The sequence below is a fragment of the Oryzias melastigma genome, linkage group LG16 (assembly GCF_002922805.2).
Source record: "Oryzias melastigma strain HK-1 linkage group LG16, ASM292280v2, whole genome shotgun sequence".
NCBI lineage: Eukaryota > Metazoa > Chordata > Actinopteri > Beloniformes > Adrianichthyidae > Oryzias > Oryzias melastigma.
In genome coordinates, this window is record NC_050527.1 from 20,917,410 (window position 1) to 20,940,868 (window position 23,459).

A 23,459-nucleotide genomic window follows, 5' to 3' on the forward strand; every position below is an offset into this window, starting at 1 on the left:
CTATCATTAACACATGTAATGATAACAGGTAGTCTATTACCTTGTGCACTTATTTTAGCCAAACTGTCCCTCCAGAGCTGTATGAGCGGAGCAGAGCAGAGTAGAGACTATATGCCACAATATTGTCTGGTAGTGTACAGATTTGTAAATGTATTAGACCGTGGGTCACTTAGTCCTAAATTCTGATGTGGGGATAATTTTCTGACTGGGATTAAAACAGTTTAGTAAAAATGTCATGTTGCGTCTTTTTGCTGTATGAACTAATAGATTACATGTCATTCAAAAATGGAGAGTAGACTTAGAAATGGCTGCATTTGTTTCAAAGTTGGTAATCCATACCCAAACAAATACTTACATTGAATTGCAATATTCATAAAAAATTATAGTTAAATATTTTTTTAATATGTTCAACTCTGGTGTGTGCATCTGACTGTAACAATGTTTGTCATTCTGCACACAAACATCTTTGTGTTGACAGGCTAGGGGGGTGTTGCCCCTGTTGCCATCTTGATGCTACTACCCCCTCAAAGGCAGATTACACACCGACTGCTACACATGCAGACACAAAGGCAGCCCCTCATGTCTACTCACACAGGGGGGGGGTAGTACATGTGTGATACTGCAGAATCATCATAAGATTAAAAACAACTCGATTATCACCAAAAATTATCTTTAAGTTTGTTTCCTCTACAAAGGAGAAACATACTACTGAAAGTGACATTCTGTCTCTATATAAAAAAATATAGAGAAAGTTGGTGACGTTGCTCTCTCTAATCACCTCGTTTACCATGATGAACCAGGAAAAAAACATTCAAAGCTGAAGACAAACGTAAAGATGTGACTAAAGTGATTCGCTGCTTTTTTCCGTCTGATTTGTGAGTTAATTTGAACAAGCGGATATTCTCAGTCAGGGTACGAGTATATTTCAGTTTCAGATTCTGTCAACTGTTCCACTTTAGAAGATGAGTTTAGTCTACAACGTTTATCATAGAAACACTTGAACTCCAACAAAAGTATCCAGGAAATTACATTGGTTGATGTTTAAACAAACGAGACGTCTGTTCCTCACAGACCTGTTACTACTACTATAAAAGCTCTCGTGTCTATACTAAATATGTCACCTGCTTGAGCTGGTTATCTGGATAAAAGACACCTGTCCACACCTTTACACAGTCAGACTGCAACCTCTCCACTAAGACCAATGATCTGTCAAAGGACACGAGGGACAATGGTAGACCTGAACCAGACTGGGATGAACCAATAACAACAAGCACCAGCTTGATGAGATCAACTGTTGGAGAAATTATTATAAATGTCATTCAAATTATTGTAAAATGGATGAAACACAAGATCAGTGACAATCTTCCTCCACCTGGAAGATCTCACCTGTTGGAACAAATGATCTTGAAGACAACCAGAACCAGAGGAACTGGTTAATGACCTGAGGAGAGCTGGGACCACAGGAATAAAGGTTACCATGGTAACAATCAACATCATCATGGATTAAAATCCTGCAGATCTCCAAAGGTAAGATGTCCAGACCCGTCTAAAGTTCTTCAGAGACCATCTGGATGGTCCAGAACAGGATTTAAAGATGGTCATGTGATCAGATGGAACCAAAATGGAATTCTTTGGTATAGACAACACTCGCTGAGTTTAGAGAGAGAATAACATTTCATACCAAGAACACCATAGTTACTGTGAAGCATGGTGGTGGAAACATTATGGTTTGGGGCTGTCTTTCTGCAAACGGGTCAGAACGACTGATCTGAATGAATAAAAGGACGAATGTATGGAGAGGTTTTGAATAAAAACCTCCTTCCATCAGTGAGAACATTGAAGAGGAAGCATGGCTGGATCTTCCAGCATAGCAACGATCCCAAACACATCACCATGGCAACAAAGATGAGTCTACGTAAAAATAATTTCAACATTCCTGGAGTGTTCTAGCCAGTCTCTGGACCTCAATCCAAGAGAGAATCAGTGGAGGGAGTTGAACGTTTGCGTTTCCCAGCAACAGCCCCAAAACATCACTGCTCTAGAGAAGATCTGCATGGAAGAATGGACCAAAAAAGCAGCTACAATGTAAGCCTGCTGAAGTCTTTGAACGCTGTCATTACTAACTACATAATGAACTAACTTAAACAGTCGTAGAAAGTTATTTCCTGGATTATTTTATACATTCCGTCCCTCAAAGTTACAGACCTCTATCCTATTTGTAAGTGTAACAACTTGCAGAATCAACAACTGGCAAATACGTTTGTAATGATGTGGTTAGAGTTTTAGAGTCAGAGGACATTTTTGTCCCCCCCAAACACAGCTGTGTGAGTGAAGCTTAAGAGCAGGCTGACCTCCAGACGGTGTAATACCACAACTAAAACACCCCACCTGACAGGGACTCCAACCCCTGCAACAGCCGAAAACCACTCCCGTTAGAGGGGTCTGCAGAGGAATCCTGCTGGGTGGGCCGAGGTTTGTTTCCTGGCCATGACACACTGTGTGCTGAGATCTCTCCACACACAAGTGAATAAAGAAGGAAACAAGGCCACCCTGCTTTAAAGGACAGAAAAAAAAGAGAGCCCGACTGCAGCTCTTTCATTGAACCACATGAACCATCAAAGCATGAGCTGCATTTTTCAGCCTCACACAGTCTGCATGACAACACGGCCGACCAGCAGAGCTCTTTTCAAAGCAGCTTCTACAGTAGGAGCACGGCTGCTGGTGAATAGAGCGAGAAACATGCGAGGAGCATGCAGTCCTCTTGGACCCAGAATGAGGCCTCCTGCTGTCTTTGACCATTTCCCTGGAGGTGCTGCAGAGGAGTCGTCTGCAGGACACACATGCACACACTTCTTGGTTACGCTGTGGCATCAGCACAACCACAGTGCTGCCAGATCTGAATCCAATCTCCTGTGTTCACCTCATGTTGCCCAGTCCTGGCCCCAACCCCAGTGGAAATTACACAGCGCTGTAACTCAGTCTGTGGTCTGTCTGCATCTCTGCTTACATCTGTGTTGGTGCATGTCACACTGCCTGTTGTCAATCTACCCGCCTGTTTGCATGTCTGCAGCGCCTGTCTGCAGAGCTGTCCCGGTGCGTGCACTCTCCGTCTGACTGCATTGCTGCCTGCAGGCGTCTAAAGAGGAACATCTGCAGCGGCTCAGGCAGACAGCAGCGCTGCACACAGCTGATAATGATAGTCTGTGTCAGGAGGCAGACAGACATAACACCATTCCAGCGTTTCCTGTCTGCACTGACAGGAAAACTATTTAACCCTCTCCTCTCACCGCACGCCCTGTGCGTGCTGGGGATCAGTGTGATGCTGGGGCGGCTTCTTCCGGTCTTGATCAGTGGTTTTGGTCCAATAAGACCGGGACAGAATAACTGACCGATGGTAACCCCAAAGTTAGTTGCAGACAGACAGACAGTCCTCACAGACAACTTGACTGGAGCAGCGCGCGCGCCGCTGGATCCATTTAAGTCCGATTTGTTGTCCGTCAGAATCAAACGGATTAAGCCGTGAAGTCGCGGCGGGTTTTTAGGTCAGGAGCCTTCACGGGAGTCGGTCGTGTTACTCACATATCTCCATTTCCCGGGGCTGGGAAGCCGTGCAGTTGCAGGAGCAGGTGACATTGGAGTTGCCGGAGCCGCCAGAGGCCGTTACGTTTTGCATGGGGCTGGGCTGCCCGGGACACCGCTCCGGGGAGAGAGCCGCCGCTGCCGCCGCCGCCGCCACCGTCGGATCCCCCGACGGAAAACACTGCAAACTTCCAGGCAGCGGCAGCAGAGTTCACTGCTGCCGGTAACTCCCGACACTGTCGCAGTCACATCCGCGCCCGCCGTCTCACGCCATGTTTCTGCTGGAGGAGGCTCGAGATAGAATCAGACGGCGGCTCGAGGATGAGCTGTCGGTTGACGCATTTTTCTTTTTCTTTTTTTTTTACCCCCCAGATTTTCCGCTCGTCTTCCGCCGCTCGGAGCAGCTGTCCCTCCTCTTCTGGAACGGAGAAGACACAGCGGACTCCGGCCCCGCCCCCAGCGGACAGGCTGCTTCTGTGACCAATCAGATGTGTCCATGGAAGGTTGGTAGGAGCATGCTGCGTTCAAGACCATAGGAATTTACAGTACTATCGAAGTCAATTTCAAACGCAGAACTGAAGTTAACTGATTACCGCAAATGTTAGAATGAAAGAGTACATGTACTTAATACATGTGTCAAAAAGTCAACGCCCAGGGGCCGGATCTGGCCCGCCAGGTAATTATATCCGGCCCTCCAGATAATTTTATTTTATTGTTATTAATTTCTCAATGTTATGTTGTACCTATTTCTAACCTGTATAATTTTGACAAAATGTATTTTTATGGAGAGTAAGGAGTAAAAAGTTATGATTTTAAATTTGAATTTTTGCTAGCTTTTTGAACTTTTTTTGGTACTGACTAAAATTTTTTTCTTCTATTTTATAATTTAGCTATATTTCAGCGACAAGTTAGCTGTTTCAACTAATTGCACCTGATGTCTGCTTAAACATTGTTCTTTCTTCCTGTTGGTCTTGTTATGTGTAGAGATGAAAATATAGATTTATTTTCTTGTTTTTCATAGATGAAAGACAAGAGAAGAGGAAGGATGAGGTGACATTTATCAAGCATCAGAATCTTTCCACTCCTTTCCTGATCTTGTTTCTTTTCTTTGATGGTAACGGCACATAAATATTTGTATTCTATTATTTTACTCTTTTCGAATAAACTTTAAGCATCAGCAAGGTCTCTGACTCAATTAGAAATACAAGAGAAGATAAGAGAGGTTTTATCTTTCTACCTCCTGCACCAGAGATTAAAAATTCAAAAATCCAGAACTTCTTCAAACAACCACTGGGGACTGGATGCAGATTCGTTCACATTCACATCAAACTTTAAACCAAAAATAAACATTCAAAAGCAAAACCATAAAACTTTTGGGCATCCTACAGCTATGTTCAATAGTCATAAAATAAAAAAGTCAATTTTTATTCTCATTTTCTGTTTTATTTATATTAGAATAGAGATTGTACAAAACATGGAGCGTGGTCTTTTGATGGACAGCTGTCAGTCCAAATCTGACATAGTTCAGAAATCTCCACTGTGCTGATATAGCACCATTCCCTGAAGCAATGAAACAAATTTACTTTGTGTAAAATAGAAGACAAACACTGAAAATCCAGTGGGACAAATAAGTATTTGATCACCCTGTGATTTTGCAAGTTTTTTTCTAGTTAGAAATCATGGAGGGGTCTGAGATTTTCATCTTAGTAATGTGTCCGCTATAAGAGGCATAATCTAAAAAAAAATCTAGAAATAAAATTGTAAATTTTTTAAAATAATGTATTTGTATACTACTGCTGCAAAAAAATATTTGAACGCCTTTCTATCAGTTAGAATTCTGACCTGTTACTTCATCTGTAAATCGTCCACCTCCACTCCACTTATTATCCCAGTTTAGAAGCACCTGTATGAGGTGGTTAGCTGCATAAAGACACCTGTCCACCCCACACAATCAGCAAGACTCCAACTACTAACATGGTCAAGACCAAAGAGCTGTCCAAAGACAAGTACTTAATCGCAGTAGTAACATACAAATACATTATTTTTAAAAAGTCACACATTGTAGATTTATCTCACAGTAGACCTGCACCTTAGATGAAAATCTCAGACCCCTCCATGACTTCTTAGCGTTAGAACTCCCAAAATTAGGGTATTCAAATACTTATTTGCCTCACTGTATTCCCATTTCATTAATATTTTCTGTGAATAAATTCAGCTGAAGGCGGTGATGAACAATGTGAACAGACCATACCACTTTTCTGTTTAACCGGGGATTATGCTAAGTTCCTCCATGCTAAATGTTAGAGTAGGTGATATGACCAAAATATTCCAATTAAGCTAATTTTTTATCCCAAAAAAAGATTTATATGATGATATGTCAGTTTTGTTAGTGAATTCAAATCATGAATAATTTATTTCAAATTGCAATGTGAAAAACTAAATATATTTATTTAGAATCTTTTCTGAGCAAGACAAGAGTTGCTCATGTTAATATTTACCTTAATAATGAATGAGTAGTTGTTCACTTTGTGGCAGAATCTGGACGCAGTTTGGACTTGATGCTGCTTCTGTGGCTGGTACTCGTTGACTCTCTCTGCACTCTTTGTTTTGTTTCTTCTTGCACAAGTGATAAAGTTTGTTGAGTTGGAGTTTGTTGTTCGGTCCCGTCAACAGCAGTTAAGAAAAAGTACTCTTCAAAAGGGTGCGGGTGAGCACTGGGAGCCGTACTTAACGAATGTGTGGTCCACATCAGTCTTATCCAAACCACATTCATACAACAAAAGTTATTGCTTTGTAGGAACCATGTCCTTAGTTTGGGTTAACTTCTGTTTAGAATCATTTTGGTCTGAAACTCCTCAACTACAACACTATATGTCTCTGCTGGATAAGGAGTGTTTTGATGTAAAATAGGACCATAAAGTGCCAAACAGTGTGGTAAATGATAGAACTCTGAATAAAACAATAGATTTTTTATCGTATAGATGAAATGTATTGGCATACCACCTAGCTGAAATAAACACTAATTATTTACATGCTATTATTTAGTCATTCTATTTGTCAGAATAACCATTCTTGCTTTGATACCTTTTTTAACATGTTCATAATAATCCTCATTTTATTTCATTAGATATTTTTTGTAGGTCAAGATATTCAAGTTATGAATTGACCAGATGCCTCAATAAACGCATTTGGTGCCCGCTGGCCCCCATGTCAAACAGTCAAAACGCTTGATTGACAGATTTAGAATATGTCCGATCACTGACCAATCACTGCTTACTGATGTCATCAGGCTCCAACATGGCGGCATCTGTATAAAAAATGGAAACTGATACGATTTCATTTGGTTGGAGCTGGAAGTAAACCCTTTTTTGATGGGTGAAATGACACTCACTTGGTCCAGTTCTCATTTGCAGCCAACGGATATAGCCACTAGAGATAACTGGAATATCTGGAAATGAGCACGTATCTGTTTTTTTAAATTCAAGTACAAAAACAATAACATTACCACATTAAAAGAAAAAAATGAAAACTGAAATATATTTGTTTCTACTTTCTAAAAAAAACGTAACATCAGGATTATTCAAGAAACAGTTAGCATGAGGGATCATGGGAAAGATGGTTTCTAAATTCCAGTTCCTGGAACCATTTGGTTTATTTGATTTGACAAAGATGGCTGTGTCAATGTGCTGAAATTTTAGCCTCCAATTTACAGTTTTAGAGTCCAACAAGAGACATTAATGTTAGTATCTTCAATGTACTACACCACACGTGTGAAAGATCCGGCCCTCAGGATCATTTTACTTTATTGTTATTAATGACCCGATGTTATCTTGCGCTTATTTTTAACTTGTATAATTTTGACAAAATATATTTTTATGGGAAGTAAAATATTGAAAGTTATTTAAGGTTTAAGTTGTTTTATTCTGGAATAATATCCCTGCCTTTTTATTATTCATAATTATGTTAAAAAGTTACGGTTTTAAAGTTTTAAAAATGTAGTTTTAGAGTGTTCAATAAATGTTTCTCCTGTTAAGCCCACGACCTAAGGTGTGTTTTGGATTTTGGCCTCTTGTGTGATTGACACTCCTGTTATATACCATCAAGAGGTATCAATTAAATCGCTCCTCCTGACATCAAAATTCCATTATTCTGTGAATTAAGTGTTTCCTTTCTAACATTAACTCTGGGGTATAGCTAAAGTAATGAAAACTTGTTTTTAATTGCTGCTGAAAGTGGTGGTGGGGGTGTTGGTGATGGGTGTGTAGGAGGTACTGATCACCTCCAGTGTTCTTTAGGGTGGGCGGGGAAAGACTCATGTTTCACTTCCTCGTTGAAGGGGGCATCAGCCAATGGGGAAGCTCTTTGGAAGGATCAACCTTGAGGTGACCTCCTGTGCCAGACTTTAGTTTGGAAGGACATGTGCAGCACAGAGGCCAGACCTCCTCTAAAAACCAACTACACAAACCCCCCCCTCCCAATCTTTACACAAAGAGAGGCACACACCCAAACCCTGAGACAAGTCTCCAATCTATAAATACACCAGTTTGTTGAAACTTCATAGCTGCACTGAATTCTGCTCTGGGGAAAGGAAACTACAGAACCAAGAGGTTGAGTTTGACTTAAACATGCACACATGTATTTTAGCATATATTTAATAAAAGTTATCATCATCATAAAGACAGCCCCCCCCCCCATCAGGACTGGATCTGTAGCAATAGCTCCTTTTGTGGCCGTCTGTCAGTGAGCATGTACGGCCTGAGCCCCTCCAAGCGCTCTTTAAGTGGAGCTAAAATAGGAGCAGCTTCGCCTCAGGGCTAAGTGCATCGTGTTTGTCTACTATTGAATTTAATTGGGCCCTTAAGGCCCCCGGCACAACAAACCAACATTAACAGCCACTAGCAATGCAAGGACGGCTTGCAGATTTTCCTCATGTCCATAGCGTGGGGCAAAAGAGAAGCTCGAGCACAACTGCAGGACCAAGGGCTGCTGCTCATTCAAACTTTAGCAGGAAAACTGCTTGGACTAAACTAAAATGAATACCAAAAGTAATATTTGCACAAAACTATTATGAAAACAAACAATAATAGTAATATTTTTTATGTTCACATCTGACAAATTCAGTTTTGCTTCGTTCCTCTGGGGAGACATGCTTTGACATATCTTATTTCCTTAGATATTGGTGTCTTCTGAACACGTTTTAGTCAAAAACAACAGTTTTTTACAGCTATTATCTTTACACTTAAGCTCATATTAATCCCTTTTTAAGGCAGAGTCAGTCACATTCCTCGCTTACATTTCTTAATTTTTGTTGTTGGACTTCTGTGTATGTCATAGTTTGTCCATCACTAATATACCATGTTTGAACACAAAGGTGTATCAATGCATGTGGCATCAGATCAATGATTGACTTTGTAGTCGTTTCAGGTTTCTAAAATGTGATGTTTTTTTTAATTATTATTTGTTCTGCTTTTTTAATTGTTGTGATATTTCATATGTTTTTGTGTTGAATGATTGTTGATGTGATTGCACTTTAGGGCCACCGTAACCCCCCCCCAAACACACAGACACACACCCCCACAGAGACGTATGCAGGCCGTTTGCTGCATCAGTCCAGTCCCTCAGGGAGTGACGTTCAGACTGACACCCCTAACAGGTCAGACCAGACAGGCAGCAGACACTCCTGAAAACTGCCCCCCCAATACTCCCCCATGGCATTGTGGGGGTCTGTACCCTCAGTTTGATAGACACACACATACCCATACACACATAAACACACCCATAGTCTCAAACACACACAGTTATACACAGACACACCAATGCAGCACCACCCAGTCACCTGCATACATACACACACATTGTGAGTCTGTGTGATGACCAGTGTCTGGTTTGCGGCTCTTATCTGAGCTGTAATGGAGGTATCTGTCAGAGACACAAAGGCAGCTTTTCTTTTGGCATCCCTCTGTCACTTCTCCTCCTCTGCTGTGGCTCCTCTCAGCAGCTGCTCCCCATCCTCCTCCTGGCAGAGGTGGAGCGGTGGGGATGCTGTGCTGGCTCTCTGCTTGCTTGGCTGCTCTGCTTACCAGTTCAGGAGATTGGCATTAAAGCCAGACATGAGCTCATCGTCCCAGACGGCCAGCCCGCCCGTTCCAACACTCAGCAGGGCAGGGGTGAGGAGAGCTCCATACCTGCGGATCATCCGCTCTCCCTCACGGGGGTTAGCTCCTCCCACCCAATCCTCTCCTTCTCTCCTTTATAAATATTTTCTCTCTTTTTCTTATCTCTATTTTCCTGTCTTCACTAATATTCTTTTAGTTTCTTTTTTTCATCTTTCATCTTGCTAATCCACTTTTCTTTTTAGTCTGCTCCTCTTCTTCAAATGCATTTCTAATGTTTTTTACCTTCTTGTCTTTGCATTTTTACACCTTTCATCTTTTTTTTTCCCTTCTTTTGGTCCAATATAGAGACTTTTTCCATTCCTTCCTTTTTTCCTCTCTTCAGGAATGTGGTCTTCCCTGCATCGGTCTGTGGTTTGTACCAAACTGGCACACTCTCTAAACCGTCTCTCCAGTCTTTGCTGGTCCCCCCTGTTTTTGTTGTCTGTCTTTGACACTCTCAGCTCTTCAGCGATGTCTGTGGTCATTGCAGTGGAGCCTGCAGCAGAAAAAGAGTGAGGGAGGGGCAGGTTTTAGAAGACAGAAGTGGAAGTGAGGTGTGTGTGTGTGTGCATGTATAGGAAGCCAGACAGCTGGTGCACCTTTGCAGACAGGATATGACATGCCGCTGCAGCAGACAAGGGCAGGAAGCAGAAAATATGAGGTGCGCCGGGTGCTTTATTGAACGCAGCTGTGCTGTGAAGAGTCCTTCCTCCTTAGAGTCAGTCCTCGTCTGAACATGAGAGCCCCATGTATTCATTCTGAGTCATCTCCACTATTTAGTTCTGGCATTTACATCAGCGTTCAGTGATATCTCTCACAGAAAACGGGACGGGTCTCTGAGAGGAGCAGCCTGATTCATGGTATCTGTCACTCTCACTAACGCAATAAACTCTTCTTGGGACAACTTCAAACTATGATAGTACAGACTAAACAATCATTTTCTGACTGTAACTATCACAGTTCTCAGAGTCAGTGAATACACCGGGACAGAAGGTACCACCCTTATTGATTTTGATTGGTCCTTCGTGTTAGCCCCGCCCAATGTGCCACAACGAGGCCAAAAGTTTTGAAACTGACATTTTCAGATTCAAAAATGGAAAAACAAAAGGTTTGAAACTAGAAAAAGTTTTGAAATTGAAATTTTGAGTTCAGAAACTTAAAAAACAACATTTGAAGCTGAAAATAATTAATTTTATTTTAGAATAGTAAAAAGTTTTGGACATTTTACTTTTTTGGCGGGGGCAAACACCAATATTCTTTCAAAATGTTTTATTCAGGTTTCAAATATTTATGGCCCCGATTTGGCTCCATACTCTCAGCATTTTGTCTTTCTACTGTATTTTAAAACTCTTGGGTTGTTTCCTTTGTTTTTATGAGACCTCAAAGATGAAATCTTCCTCTGTTTGTTTGGTGAATATTTTAAGATCTTCAAACATTTGGGCACTCAGAGTGAGAGGTGGCATCAGAACTTCAGATGAAAGGTTCCTGGACTTCTGTAGAACACCGTCAGATCATGAGGTTCATTGAACTGAACTGGAATGGAACAAACTAAGAGATGTGAGTAAATATTAGTGAATAAAAGAAAGATTTGATCTAAAGTAGCTTGCTTTTCTATTTTGACTTTAAAATTAACAACGTTGTAAATAGTTATAAAAGAGCTTGTTTCTTTTGGCTAAAAGTTAAGTTTTAAATGTAATGTTTCCAAAGCTGTAGTGACTAAAAGTTCTGGGACGTCTATAGCTATATATAGATATATGGTTTTCAGTTCCCACACGAGTTTTTAGCCAGAGTCCCGTCTGGGAGAGTTCTGTGTGGAGTTTGCATGTTATCCTCGTACATGTGTGGGGTTTCTTCGAGAAATCCAGCTTCCTCTCAGTCTGAAAATATGCTTTTGTAACAGGTTAACTGATTATTCTAAATTGTTTAGACTGGCAACTTCTCCTACTTTCCACCTTCACCCAAAAGTATCTGGGATAGGCTCCAGCAACCCTGTGAGCCCATGAGGGATTTAATGGGCTGATAAAATAGATGAATGGATAGTATTGTAGCAGTTTTTTTTTTTTGTTTTTTTTGTGAAACCTCCTGAAGGATGGGATGCAGACGAGCTTCTCAGAGGAAACCTGTGCTGCTTTGGTTTCAGAGCAAATGTAGTAACACAGAAGAGGCGGGAGGAGAGCTGGAGCAGACAGCGAGGATGTGGAGCAGTCTTTCCACTCCATATTTGGAGTGATGCGGAAAACTGCTTTTTCTTCCAAGGCTGGCCACCAGAGGGCGCTCTAAAATAGTGACCTGTCACAACTGCAGAGATGAAGGAACTGTCCTCATAACAACGTAAAGCTTTTCTTTTCTCGTCTTTTTTTTTCATTTCAGGTCCAAATTCCATAAAATAAAAACTGTCAGCAAAATCTGCCTTTTCTTTTCATTAAAAATGTTCCTCCTTTTCATAATTGGTGATGTGCTGGCAGTGTCCATCACCACACAAGAAGGGCTGAGCTCTCAGTCTCCCACATCATTTCTTTTATATTCAGTTAAAGCCAAAGTACCAGAAACAGAAACTCATACAATGTGTTTTATTCAGTTTATTTACCAAAGCAGGATAAACTCTTTGTAACTCACACATTTAATTATTTGTTGTACTGTTATCTCTGTTTTGAATTATTTTATTTCCTTTCACTTTTTAGCTGCCAGAGGAGTTTACTGGTGGAGTTTCCTCTTATCCAAAGCTGTTGTTGAGGCTGGACCTGAGTTTATTCTTGTTTTATGTTTTCTATTCTGTATCTTCAACTTGAGTTATGTTCAGTTGAGCGCTTTTCTGGACCAAAACTTTGTGAAATTCTATTTTGCCATTTTGATTAAAGACTCACTCCAATGAAAATGTTTTTTGTCTGTGTTTTTAAAATATTCCGGAGGCATTTTTCTCATGATAGAGGAAACATACAAATAAAACTAAGATAAAAACTGTAAATTCTGAGTGTTTTTTTATTTTAATCGTTGTGAATCTAGAGCAGAAAAAAATATACAGTTTGAAAAGGTTGCAGTTGTTTGGTAAAATCTGCAACCGACTGGCCACGAGCTTCCTGCTCCATTCTGATGCATCCACTTACAGACCAATAGATCCATGAACGTCTTGGTTTTCCTCGTCTGAGCTGGAATCTGGATCAAAACTGTATGACTTGATAGTTTTGAAATTTCTGCTAGTCTTGTTGCTGCTATTGTTGGATTGGGGATGTGAGGGCTGTAAGGTAGTGGGGGAGAGTGTAAACAGAGGGCTGATGGGAAGTGGGGGAGGGGGGGGGGGTGTTTGCTCTATGCCAATAGTTCTACCCACAATTCAGAGGGTAATTTCAAATGAACTCCTTCATCTTTGAAGAAAATTGGTCTCTAGAAAACAAAACAGGTTTATTTGATTTTGGCTAAAAGCAGCATATTTATAATTAAAAAAAACCCACTGGGAACGCTCTTACAATAAATCAATAGATGATCAGAGTGAGACTTTATATGAAAGAAAATGTTAATAAAACTTTTAACCTGTGGGTCTTTTGTCAACTCGTCCATCACTGATGTACACACTCCTTGAACTAATTTGAATCTATCAGAACATGTTAAAACAGTACACAAGTGGTCCTTAACAGTGTTTTTATCTTTAGTTCTGCAGTAGGAATGAACTTTGCACACATTCTTTTTTTCTTGGTGATCTGATGACACGACCGAACCTCAGGTTGTGTTTGGGGTCAAGTGTGTTTACAGTTATGTCAGTATTGGCAGCTCAGCCTCCTGTCGACAAAGCCCAGCAGGAGAACAATGTTTTGGAAGATAAATGGTTTCTTCTTTTGTTTCATTTTTATTGCTGGTAAACCTACTTTTGCAAAAAAAAAAAATGTTTCTAATGGAAACCGGAAAAGATTGATGTTATGGGACATCACTGATTGGATGTGGATGTTTGTCCTAAAATTTAATGTTGTTTTTTAATTATTTGCTTTAGTTTTCATTATTATTGAGATCTTTAATATGTTTTTGTTTTGAGTAATTTGTTGGTGCAATCTGCCTACAACCCCACTCGTGGAACTAAAGATTGACAAGTGTCTTGGACGGGTGTTGGATGAATATTTTCAGAAACAACCACAGCTCTTTCCCAGTTTAAAAGTCCGGGAAAACTCCTCACTAAGCGCTGTGTGTGTTGTATGCAGCAGTAATCATAGCTGCAGTTCCTACTGTTGAGAGCTCAGACATTCATATTCAGGAGGAACAGATACACTTTTCCCTGTTTTGCAAAGAAACATTAGAATGAAATAGATAACATTTTCAAAATGTGCACTCCTTTTCCTTTCAGCTGCAGACTCTCTGCAGGGAAGCAACTAAGTTCTGTTTACGGGTCAGAAGTTTTCTTTGGTTTCAGTGCTACAGCTGATGCCTTTCCAGACTTTAAGTTAAAGTCTAAGCCAAGTTAATGTTGTAACACACCGGGGAATGAGAAATTTGCTCAATCATATTTTAAACTTCTCCTGGTGGAGCAATAATATTAATAGCAATAATAATAAAAATGATAAATAATCAATTGTACTATTTTGCTGCCTTTCTTGAAACCCAAAGTCATTGTTCAAAAGTAGGATCACAAAGTTGAAAACAAACATTTGCGGTTAAAAAATATACTTTACTAAGAGAGTCTATTGCATTTAAGTTCAAGGAGAGTTTTCATGTCAGTAAAGGTGATATTAAGAACTCACCTTTACTGGGGGCTCATGGTGACCATCAGTGTCCAGGAGAGTGTGTGAGGTGGCAGAGCTCGGACCGAGCTGGAGGAGGATGGAAAGTAGAATCAGATGCGAGGAGGAGGTTGTTGGAGATTTTGAGGAGGGCAGTTTCTGAGCTGAGGAGACAGAAACCAGACAGGAAATGTTCATGTAAATTGTTAAGAGGAAGATGTGTTTGAAGTTGATGTGAAATGAGAGTAGCTTTGACCAGAGCTGTAGGAAATGAATTTACAAGTCGAGATTTCAGATATTTGAATGAGCTGCAGTTTCATCTGCCAGTGGGAACCATTTGGACCCCCCCACAATTCAACCCCTCATGAGCATTAGCTCTTCCCCCACTTATCAAACAACTGTCAGTCTTTGGCTCAGCTTCATTAAAGTTTTTCCACATAAAAATTCTAATTAAAACAGACTTCTCCCAGCTGGGACCGTTCTGTGTGGAGTTTGCATGTGCAGGTTTTCATATGTGATATGAACTGAGTTCAATTCAATTGCTCTGCCTTCCTCCACCAGTCCAAAATCATGTCTCAGAGGTGAATCGGTGACTCTAAATTCTTCCGAGGTGTGAATTTGCTTGAGTGTGACTTCAGCCTGCAACAGGCTGGTGACCTGTTCAGGGTGTGACCGGCTTTTGCCCTACGATAGCCGGGGTACGCTCTGGAAGTTCTCCAGATCAGGTGAATGACTATCGTTCTGGGTAAAAAAACGATTTATGTTGAGCAGTATACTCCAATGTTCTTCAACAAATGTTTTAAAAAGCATGATCAGAAGGAACAGACATTCTTCGGCCTCAGGGGTGGGAGGGGAGATGGAAATGGGGGTTCTCTGTATTTGCAGATTTAACAGATTTGCAGAGGTCCTTAACCCCCACGAGGAAGAGGGGGATACTGTATTTTCATCTCTACAGTCTGTTTAGATACCAAAACATGATTGCATTTGCCAATAGCTGTATTTTATTGTGAAAAATGAGTTCTATTTTTGAAAAGTGACTGGATTTTCTGGTGTGTCTTAGCGTAACTCCCTGCCACTATTGACGTGGTCGCCCGGCACAATTGCTGCACTGTGTGAGCCGACCGCAGTTTGAACTACACCATAGGTTAACTCGGGCGCTGAATGGAAGCGGCCTCCATTTCATGTGAACCAGGTGTAAATAAGCTTCAGTCAGTCCACACACTGCAGATTTAAAGCAAATGGACTCTCATGATCCACTCTCTCTTCCTGGCCTCTAACATGCATACTTCCATATTTAGAGAAACACTGAAAACAGGAAAGCATTTGAAGGAAGCTGGGTCTGACAGATGGGTAACAGTGGGAACATGCTGCAGCTCCCCAGACTCGCTGTCATCCAGAAGATCTGCGACATGCAGGTTTGCACACTGCCTGCTACATCAGAGCCGTTCCAATGGAGATCTGCTGGAACTGGCTGGGGTTAATATACATAAAGGAGTCCTCATTAGCTCCTGCGCTGACCGTGGAGTTCATTAGAAGAAAAACAAAACTGGCGACAGCTTGCTCCAGCCCAGCCGGTGCTTTCCACTGTCTGCATCCTCCCATTCTGGAGCTCTGCAGCAAATCTCAGGAGTTAACAGCTTGAATCAGGCCAGCAAATGTTTCTGCTCACAGCTTGCTCTACCAGAGAAACAGCTCCCCCCTCCCCTAACTTCATTTTGCGGTGGTGGCAGCAGGACTACAGGGAGTCGCAGATCATCCCTCAACAGCTTGTAACCACAGTGTTCACTGCTGAGGTGCTAAAACTAAAGGCAGGGCTGCACAACAACACAGTCATCAGCGCTGTCCCCATTATGGAGGAATCATCATCACACAAATAGCGACCATCATGCTCGTTTGATCCATGAGTCCAATTGTGAAGAAAACTGACAGATGCAACCACACTAGATCAGAACTCCAACATCGGCTTCAGAACAAAAATATGTTTGAAGTGTTCATTTTTGCTTAAATAAATGGTAAAGGACGTATACTTGTATAGCACTTTCTACGCTCCTTTGAGGGCCCAAAGCGCTTCACAGTCACAGACCCATTCACCCATTCACGCACACATTCACACACTGGTGGTGGCTCCGCTGCCGAACACTGGCGCCAACCTCCCACCAGAGGCAATTCGGGGTTCAGTGTCTTGCCCAAGGACACTTTTACGCATGGTGGGAATTGAACCCGCATTCTTCCCATCAGGAGTCGACCGCCCTACTGCTGCACCACAGCCGGGGAACTGTGTCATTCATTGCCTTACTTGGTTCTCCTTACATTTTTTTAACCCTTTAACAGCAGAGCAACACTGTTTATGTTCTTTGATTTACTGTAATTTTTACATTTTTAATACGATCAACATAATTCCTTCAGAGTAGTCCACAGGAATCAGGAATCTGCAGGAATTATTGCATAAACAGTTGAAAAGTTAAAGATTTTGTGTTTAAGTGTCATTGGCAACGCCTCAGGTGTTCAAGGGTTAAATCCCAACAGAGACTTCATAATAAAACATATGAAAATCAGAGAGACTCATAGTGGTTAGAGTATTACATCTCTCTTTAACCCCCCAAAAAGAACTGCATTGATGTTGTAACTTTAATCAACCAAACCTTTGTAGTTTAACATTGTTGAAACTCTTCAGTAACATTACTCCAAAACACAGAATCCAAAGCAATAGTAATAATCCAGGCGGTGGGTTATTTGGCAGTTCTCTGGCTGCAGCCAGCCTCCAGGACTTCAGCCTCCAGACAGCCTCTGTGGGAAGCGGGGGCACCATGCTCGGGTCTTCTGAACTGTGATGTTTTACTTATTTTTGTCGAGACAATAATGAAAAGAGGCCCCTTAATTTTCCCTTCTCCGGTTAATGCGGGACAGCCTTCAAACACAGAGACACAGAAACACAGCTGAAGCAGCTGTCATCCAGACACCCCCCCCCGAGTGAGATAGAAGCCCCGGTATCCCCTCAGCCGCGATGTCTAGATCGGGCACCCGGTTTGTGGCACGGAGGTTGGGGAGCTCTTTGACATGCTGGGGAGGTCTTAACGCAGAGGTCTTAACCCTGTGCCAATATGTGACGACTTGGGAATGAAAATGTGCTGATTTGGGGAGATGTAGGCATTATTTTTTATTACTGAAGCACCACAATTGGCCCCGATTAGGAACCAAAATCAAAGCCAAAGTACCGTTTTAGCACTGTAACTGAATGAAACCTAATCGGTGCCCAGCCCTGTTGAGTGCAGGTAAGACATGTGACTGAGGGAAGCATCTTCACATCTCTAGTTTGTCAAAGAAAGAAATGAAGGAAAGAATCCAGGAGTTTTACAAAATAGAATATTTTTTGTAATCAGATAATAAAAGAAAAATTATGTAAGTCATGTATGCTTTCTGTGCAATGTGGTACCAACTGACCCCCGTAGAAAAAAAAACAGTCTATAACCCTTTAACAACGGAGATGTCACCAGCAACAGCTAAATAAAACATTCTTTTTGACATACCAGAAATATTTGACCATTTATGCATTCAACGAAAATGATCTGATTCTGTTGACTCTGGACTTCCCTACTATAAAATGTTGAATATCAGCACAAAGCTGCTTTTCTTCCCTTCAGAATATGCTGGAATTACATTAGTTGTGTAAATGGTTGAAGAGTTACAGTAGTCCAAAGACTGTAAGTATTGGAGCTAAAGCTCCGGTGTAAAAGGGTTGAGCCCCTTGTACTGGATGGCTGAGTGGCCTCACCTGCCCCCCTCTTTAATCTTCTGTTGCCGCTTCCCCCCATCTTATTCTCTTTTATCACTTCACTCTTTCTTTCTCTCATAAATTGATGCCTCTCAGAGCCATCACTATCAATTGTGCTGCACAGGTCAGGTAATGAATTTCCCCTTTCTGGGGCCTAGTGACACGGGACGCTTTTATTCTCTGGCTCAATGGGGGCCAGACAGAGTGGGGTTGAGAGCTGCCTGTGTAGGTTAGAATAGTGAGAGCACCAAACAGGCTCTGGACTTGTCTGTAGAGCAGCTGGCACACAGCACATACTTACAGTTCAGATACATACTTGTGTAAACACACAAAGGTTGATTGTATTTCTCATTGGTGACATCCACACAATCGTAAAGCTCTACTAAGCATCATTTATATGTAATTTTCAAAATTGGCACTCACAATGTTATTCACTTCCATGTTGCAGGTTGCTTAATTTAACAAGTGTAAGTTATTGCTGATGTAGATTTGGACTTGAAGGTCTCTGAACACTTACATGCTGAAGAAAACTCAAAATTCAGAAGTTGTTTTTTCAAAGCCATAAAACAGCTGACAGAGGACACAGACAAGGTTTTATTTTGAGAAATTTACTGGATTCACTTTACATTCGCGCGCATGATTTCTGGTTTAGGTTGTTAGTAGCCCCAACTTCACAAAAAGGGCTGCGACTCAGCCTCGGTGTCCGGCGAAAATTTGAACCCAAGGAAATTTGAACCCAGATTGGAGAGATCGGAGGTTCCTCTTAGACTCCGACGGTCGCATCAGAGCTGTAACAGTTGCCGTGTGAGCCCGGGTTACAGTCCCACCAGATCCCTGTTCCCACATACAAAGTGTGATGCTGCTGGACGTTTCTTCATAGTCCTCCCTTCAGTTTTCCTCTCTATTGTCACCTTTTGCTTGCTCAGTGTAGGATCCACCAAAACCCTCTCATGTAATCTGTCCATCACCACTTTTTCTTGAAAGGATCTGGATAGAGTTTAATAACAATGATCAGGATGATCATGCAATGTTTCTGTGTGATGGAAACGAAGGAGACTACAACTGTGAACTGCATTCTATGAATAAATTGGATTGAAATAAAACTGATATAGATATCAGTTTTTTGTTTCTCAATTGATGTGCGACTGATTTTGGGAGGAAGCATTCCTGTTCATGGAATAAGATGTTGGCCTCAGTCCCAGATGGGATTGGCAATAAAAAACCAAAACCAAAATGAAAGCCAGTTTACAATATTACCAGCAGCTACAAAACCGAGTTTCAATCACATCATGAGAAGGAAAAGTAATGCGTTTGCCTGTAGCAGTGGGTGTATTCAAGAAGAAATCATTTTGGCTCTTCCTTTATTGAAAATTCCCAGTCTACGATTTCAGTTACTCCTTTAATAAAAGTTGAAAGCCGTTCACTCTTTAGAATGGCTGCACGGTGGTGAGCTCTTGCCTCACAGCAAGAAGGCCCTGATTCAAGTCCCAACATGGGAGACCTGAAACAGAACCACCAATAAAGGACCTTTCTGTGTGGAGTTTGCATGTTCTCCCCGTGCATGCGTGGGTTTTCACAGGGGACTCCGGCTTCCTCCCACCGTCCAAAAACATGCTTCATAGGTTAATTGGTGACTCTAAATTGCCCTTAGACATGAATGTGAGAGTGAATGTGTGTGTGATTGAGGCCCTGCGACAGACTGGTGACCTGTCCAGGGTGAACCCCGCCTTCACCCATCAGTAACCGGGATAGGCTCCGGCATCCCGCGACCCCGGAAGGGATAAATGGCTAAGTAGATAACTGAATTGCTCTTAAGCACCAGTTTAGTTTGAGAAAAGATCTCACTAATTTAAATGCTAATTATTAGATTAGATTAGATTAGATTAGATTAGATTAGATTAGAAATAGTTTATTTCAAGCAATCAAAAGAAACATGTGAAACACAGAAGAATAACTAGACATTAATAGATTCCCTGTAAGTAAGTGGGAGGAAACAAATTTATTTAATCCCACCCCGGCTCAACCATACCATTTCCTTTATGTGTATTATCACTATCCGGTTTGCAATTTAAGATCAGATATTTATATCTTTCTACATAGATTCAGGTCATTATGAATGCTAAAGTAACAGTAATTTACATGACACTATTTCAGATTTTGTCATTGCATATGCAGATCTATTATCAAAATTCAGACAAAATATGAGAAAGCTTGAAACACACGTCTGCTCAGGAACCGGAACTTTTGGAACTAATCCAAAATGACTGAAAAAAAAGAACAGACCAAGAAGTTTCAACAGAGAAAACACAAATAGGGGGCATTCTATGCAGAGTAAATAATCAACATAAGTAGGCATAGCTGTGTGTTTTAGCAGAGTCAAAATGGGAGAAACCACAAAGGACCAAATAACAAACCAAACAGCACACTCTGTAAAATGTAACTCTATGATTGGCTCCCAAACAGGCAATAAGCTGATGGAACTGGAAGATGAGATATTGGTCGAGTAGGTGATGGGTAGGCACTCACTGCCAAACCCCCGGATCGTATCCCTGCAGTCCATCAGATACTGGATATCTTTTTTCAAGGCAAAGATGTGTCTGATACAAACTGTCTTCAGTTTACAAACATGAAATACTAGATTAACACACAAGAGTGTGAAGAAGATCCAGACAACAACAGCAGGAATAATGATCATAGACAAAAACAGGTCCCAGGAACCAGGGTTGGAGTTTGCTGGCAATCCCCTTAGGAGACAGTTCGGCAGAGGACAGCCACAACTTGTTCTCTACTCAGGAGCGAAGGTTCATTAACAAGTGAGTCTCTCCTGGTTGTGTAGCAATAGACCTTGGAACCCTCTTCATACTCTGTGGTCCCTTCACACCACATGTACAGGGCCAGACAGGTGGTAGTTCCTGATGAGGAAAGATTGAGGGCAGCCTACAGATACCAGCTATCTGTAAGCTGCCTGAAAAGGACTGAACATGTGGGAGTTAACCAGGGGCTTGTGGGCATACTCACTCTATTGGTCTGGGAATAGAAGCTTGAAGATCAGCTAATCTTAATCCCCAAAATCTTACAGAATTCCTTCCACAGGGCTGACACAAACTGAGAGCCATGGTCCAAGAGAATTTCTTCAGAAAGACTGATTAAAAAGCCTGAGCCATCTTGGACTATCTATGATGGAAAGACTGGCTCAAGTAAAGAGGAGACGTGATGAACAACATGCTTTGGGGCCTTTTTGGTCTAAACAAATTTTTTTAGCATTTTAAAACTGAAAACAAATCAGACCACCTATAAGTCTATAATCACACCAGTTATTACTGAGGCTTATGAATGTCCTGATGGGTCTAGTGCAGTGTGAGACCTCAGTCATGGTCTCCATCAATAATCTAAGGCTAGTTCCTTAGGTGAAACCCAAAAGGCAGAACTAATAGGTTATGAGGTACAGTGGTCTATCCATCCATCCATTTTCTTGTCCGCTTCTTCCCTTTCGGGGTTACGGGGGTGCCGGAGCCTATCCCGGCTACTGAAGGGCGAAGGCGGGGTACACCCTGGACAGGTCGCCAGTCTGTCGCAGGGCCATACAGTGGTCTAATAAACTACATATCTATGGACGTGTTTATGGAGTAGTTCCCTAGAAAAAAAAGACAATGTTTTTCATGTTTCAGAGCAGCACTACTCTGATCCACTTTTTAAAATCTGATTTATTTGGGTTGAAACTTCAGTTGGAAGAACAGGTGATTCAAACTGCAGGTGTGAAGTGCATGGCCTGATCCAGTTTCACCAGCTGGCCATGACTGTGAAGTGGGTGAAAGTTGTGCAGATGCAGAAAAAACAAACAACCACTCAACAAGCAGGCTGACTAAACCCCCACTGGTCCAAAAAGAGGGCCAGTCAAGAAAAATTCTACTAAATGACTCACAATGAGTCAGTCAGTTACTTTTTCCTTTTTGGACACTTTATTTCACTTCATAGCTGAATGTCCATCTGTGTCTTTGTGGCTCTAAACTCCATTCATCATTGGGTTTATCTGTGTTTCCCTTCCTCTGTCTTGTCTTTCTCTCTGTCCGGCCCTCTCAGCTCTGTCCTCACTGTGCTTCACTGCTGCCACAGATAGCAATTATTACTCATCCTGATAGCAGAGTCGCAGCCTCAGTGCCCTTCCTGTCTGCTCCTCCTGTGTGTGTCTGTATATGTCTGAGTGTGAGTGTGTGTTTGTGTCACAGACTGGTGTGAGGGCAGTGCGTCACACCTTCTTGTGTGAATTGACTGATGAATAAATGACTGCTGATTTCAACCAGTGTGGTTAATATTCAGATGCTGAGCAGCCTCTGTTGGCAGCGGAGAGCTTTTAGCATAGCGGGAGCATAGCGGGAGGTGAGACATTCAAGACATCCTCTGGAAAACTTCTTTGCTAAAGTGCACAGTGTCTGAGAATTTCGGTCCAGGTATGGCTACATGAAAAAGTGTGTGAGGTTTCATAGATTGGCCTCTAACATGGTCTTTCAGACAAATAACATTTTTAGATGCTAAATGCACAAAAACAGTAAAAAAAGATTACAGGATAAATAAATCAGTAAAAGCTGAGCTATGTTCTGGAGCAAAAACACTGAGTAGGAGGAACAATGACCCAGTTTCCAAAAACCACATGGCACCCCAACAATAAATGCACTGAAAAATCCAGCATTATTCTATCAAACACGTCTCTGAACCATTTTATCTTCATTTTGCTTTTTTTTGTTTCATGACCTTTTAAAATGGTTGTTTTCTAAGTTGTTGCATTTACCTTTCTTTCTTGGTCTTCTTCAATTTGTGTTTGTCCTCGTGACCCCGAACTGCCAAATAGGAAAGACAGGAAAATGAAACAAAAACAAGACACAGACACCAAGTAAAAGAACAAGACTAACCTGGTAATTAGACACAACAGGAAAACATTAGTATAAAGGGAGTGATCAAACCATTTGACAAACGTGGTGATTGTAAGGGTGGTGGTGGAGGGGTGAGGGGGGGATCCAACATTTGACAAATTCCAAAAACAAGATGATGTCTTTTAGCGCAAAGAACAAAAATATTACACAAAAAAGATTAACACAAACGGATAACAACCCAACAAAAGGACTGTAAATAAACATTTAAAGTCCTCCTTCTGATGAAAATCCTATTTTTTGAGTTTTTATCATGTATTTGTGGCATTTTTCTTCTGAAAGAGAACAAATGTAATAAGAAATCTTTTTTTTTTTTTTTTTTTTT

The 23,459-nt window shown here is 41.4% G+C and overlaps 1 protein-coding gene across 1 annotated transcript in view; it reads right to left on the bottom strand.

The window, feature by feature from the left end:
- LOC112143504 (low-density lipoprotein receptor class A domain-containing protein 4) overlaps positions 1-3,704 on the bottom strand; it is a 43,728-nt gene extending 40,024 nt beyond the window's left edge. The window contains exon 1 of the mRNA XM_024267536.2: positions 3,580-3,704. Coding sequence (XP_024123304.1) covers positions 3,580-3,673 — 94 coding nt within the window. The 5' untranslated portion in view covers positions 3,674-3,704. The remainder of the gene's footprint in view (positions 1-3,579) is intronic.
- Between the last annotated feature and the right edge of the window lie 19,755 nt (positions 3,705-23,459).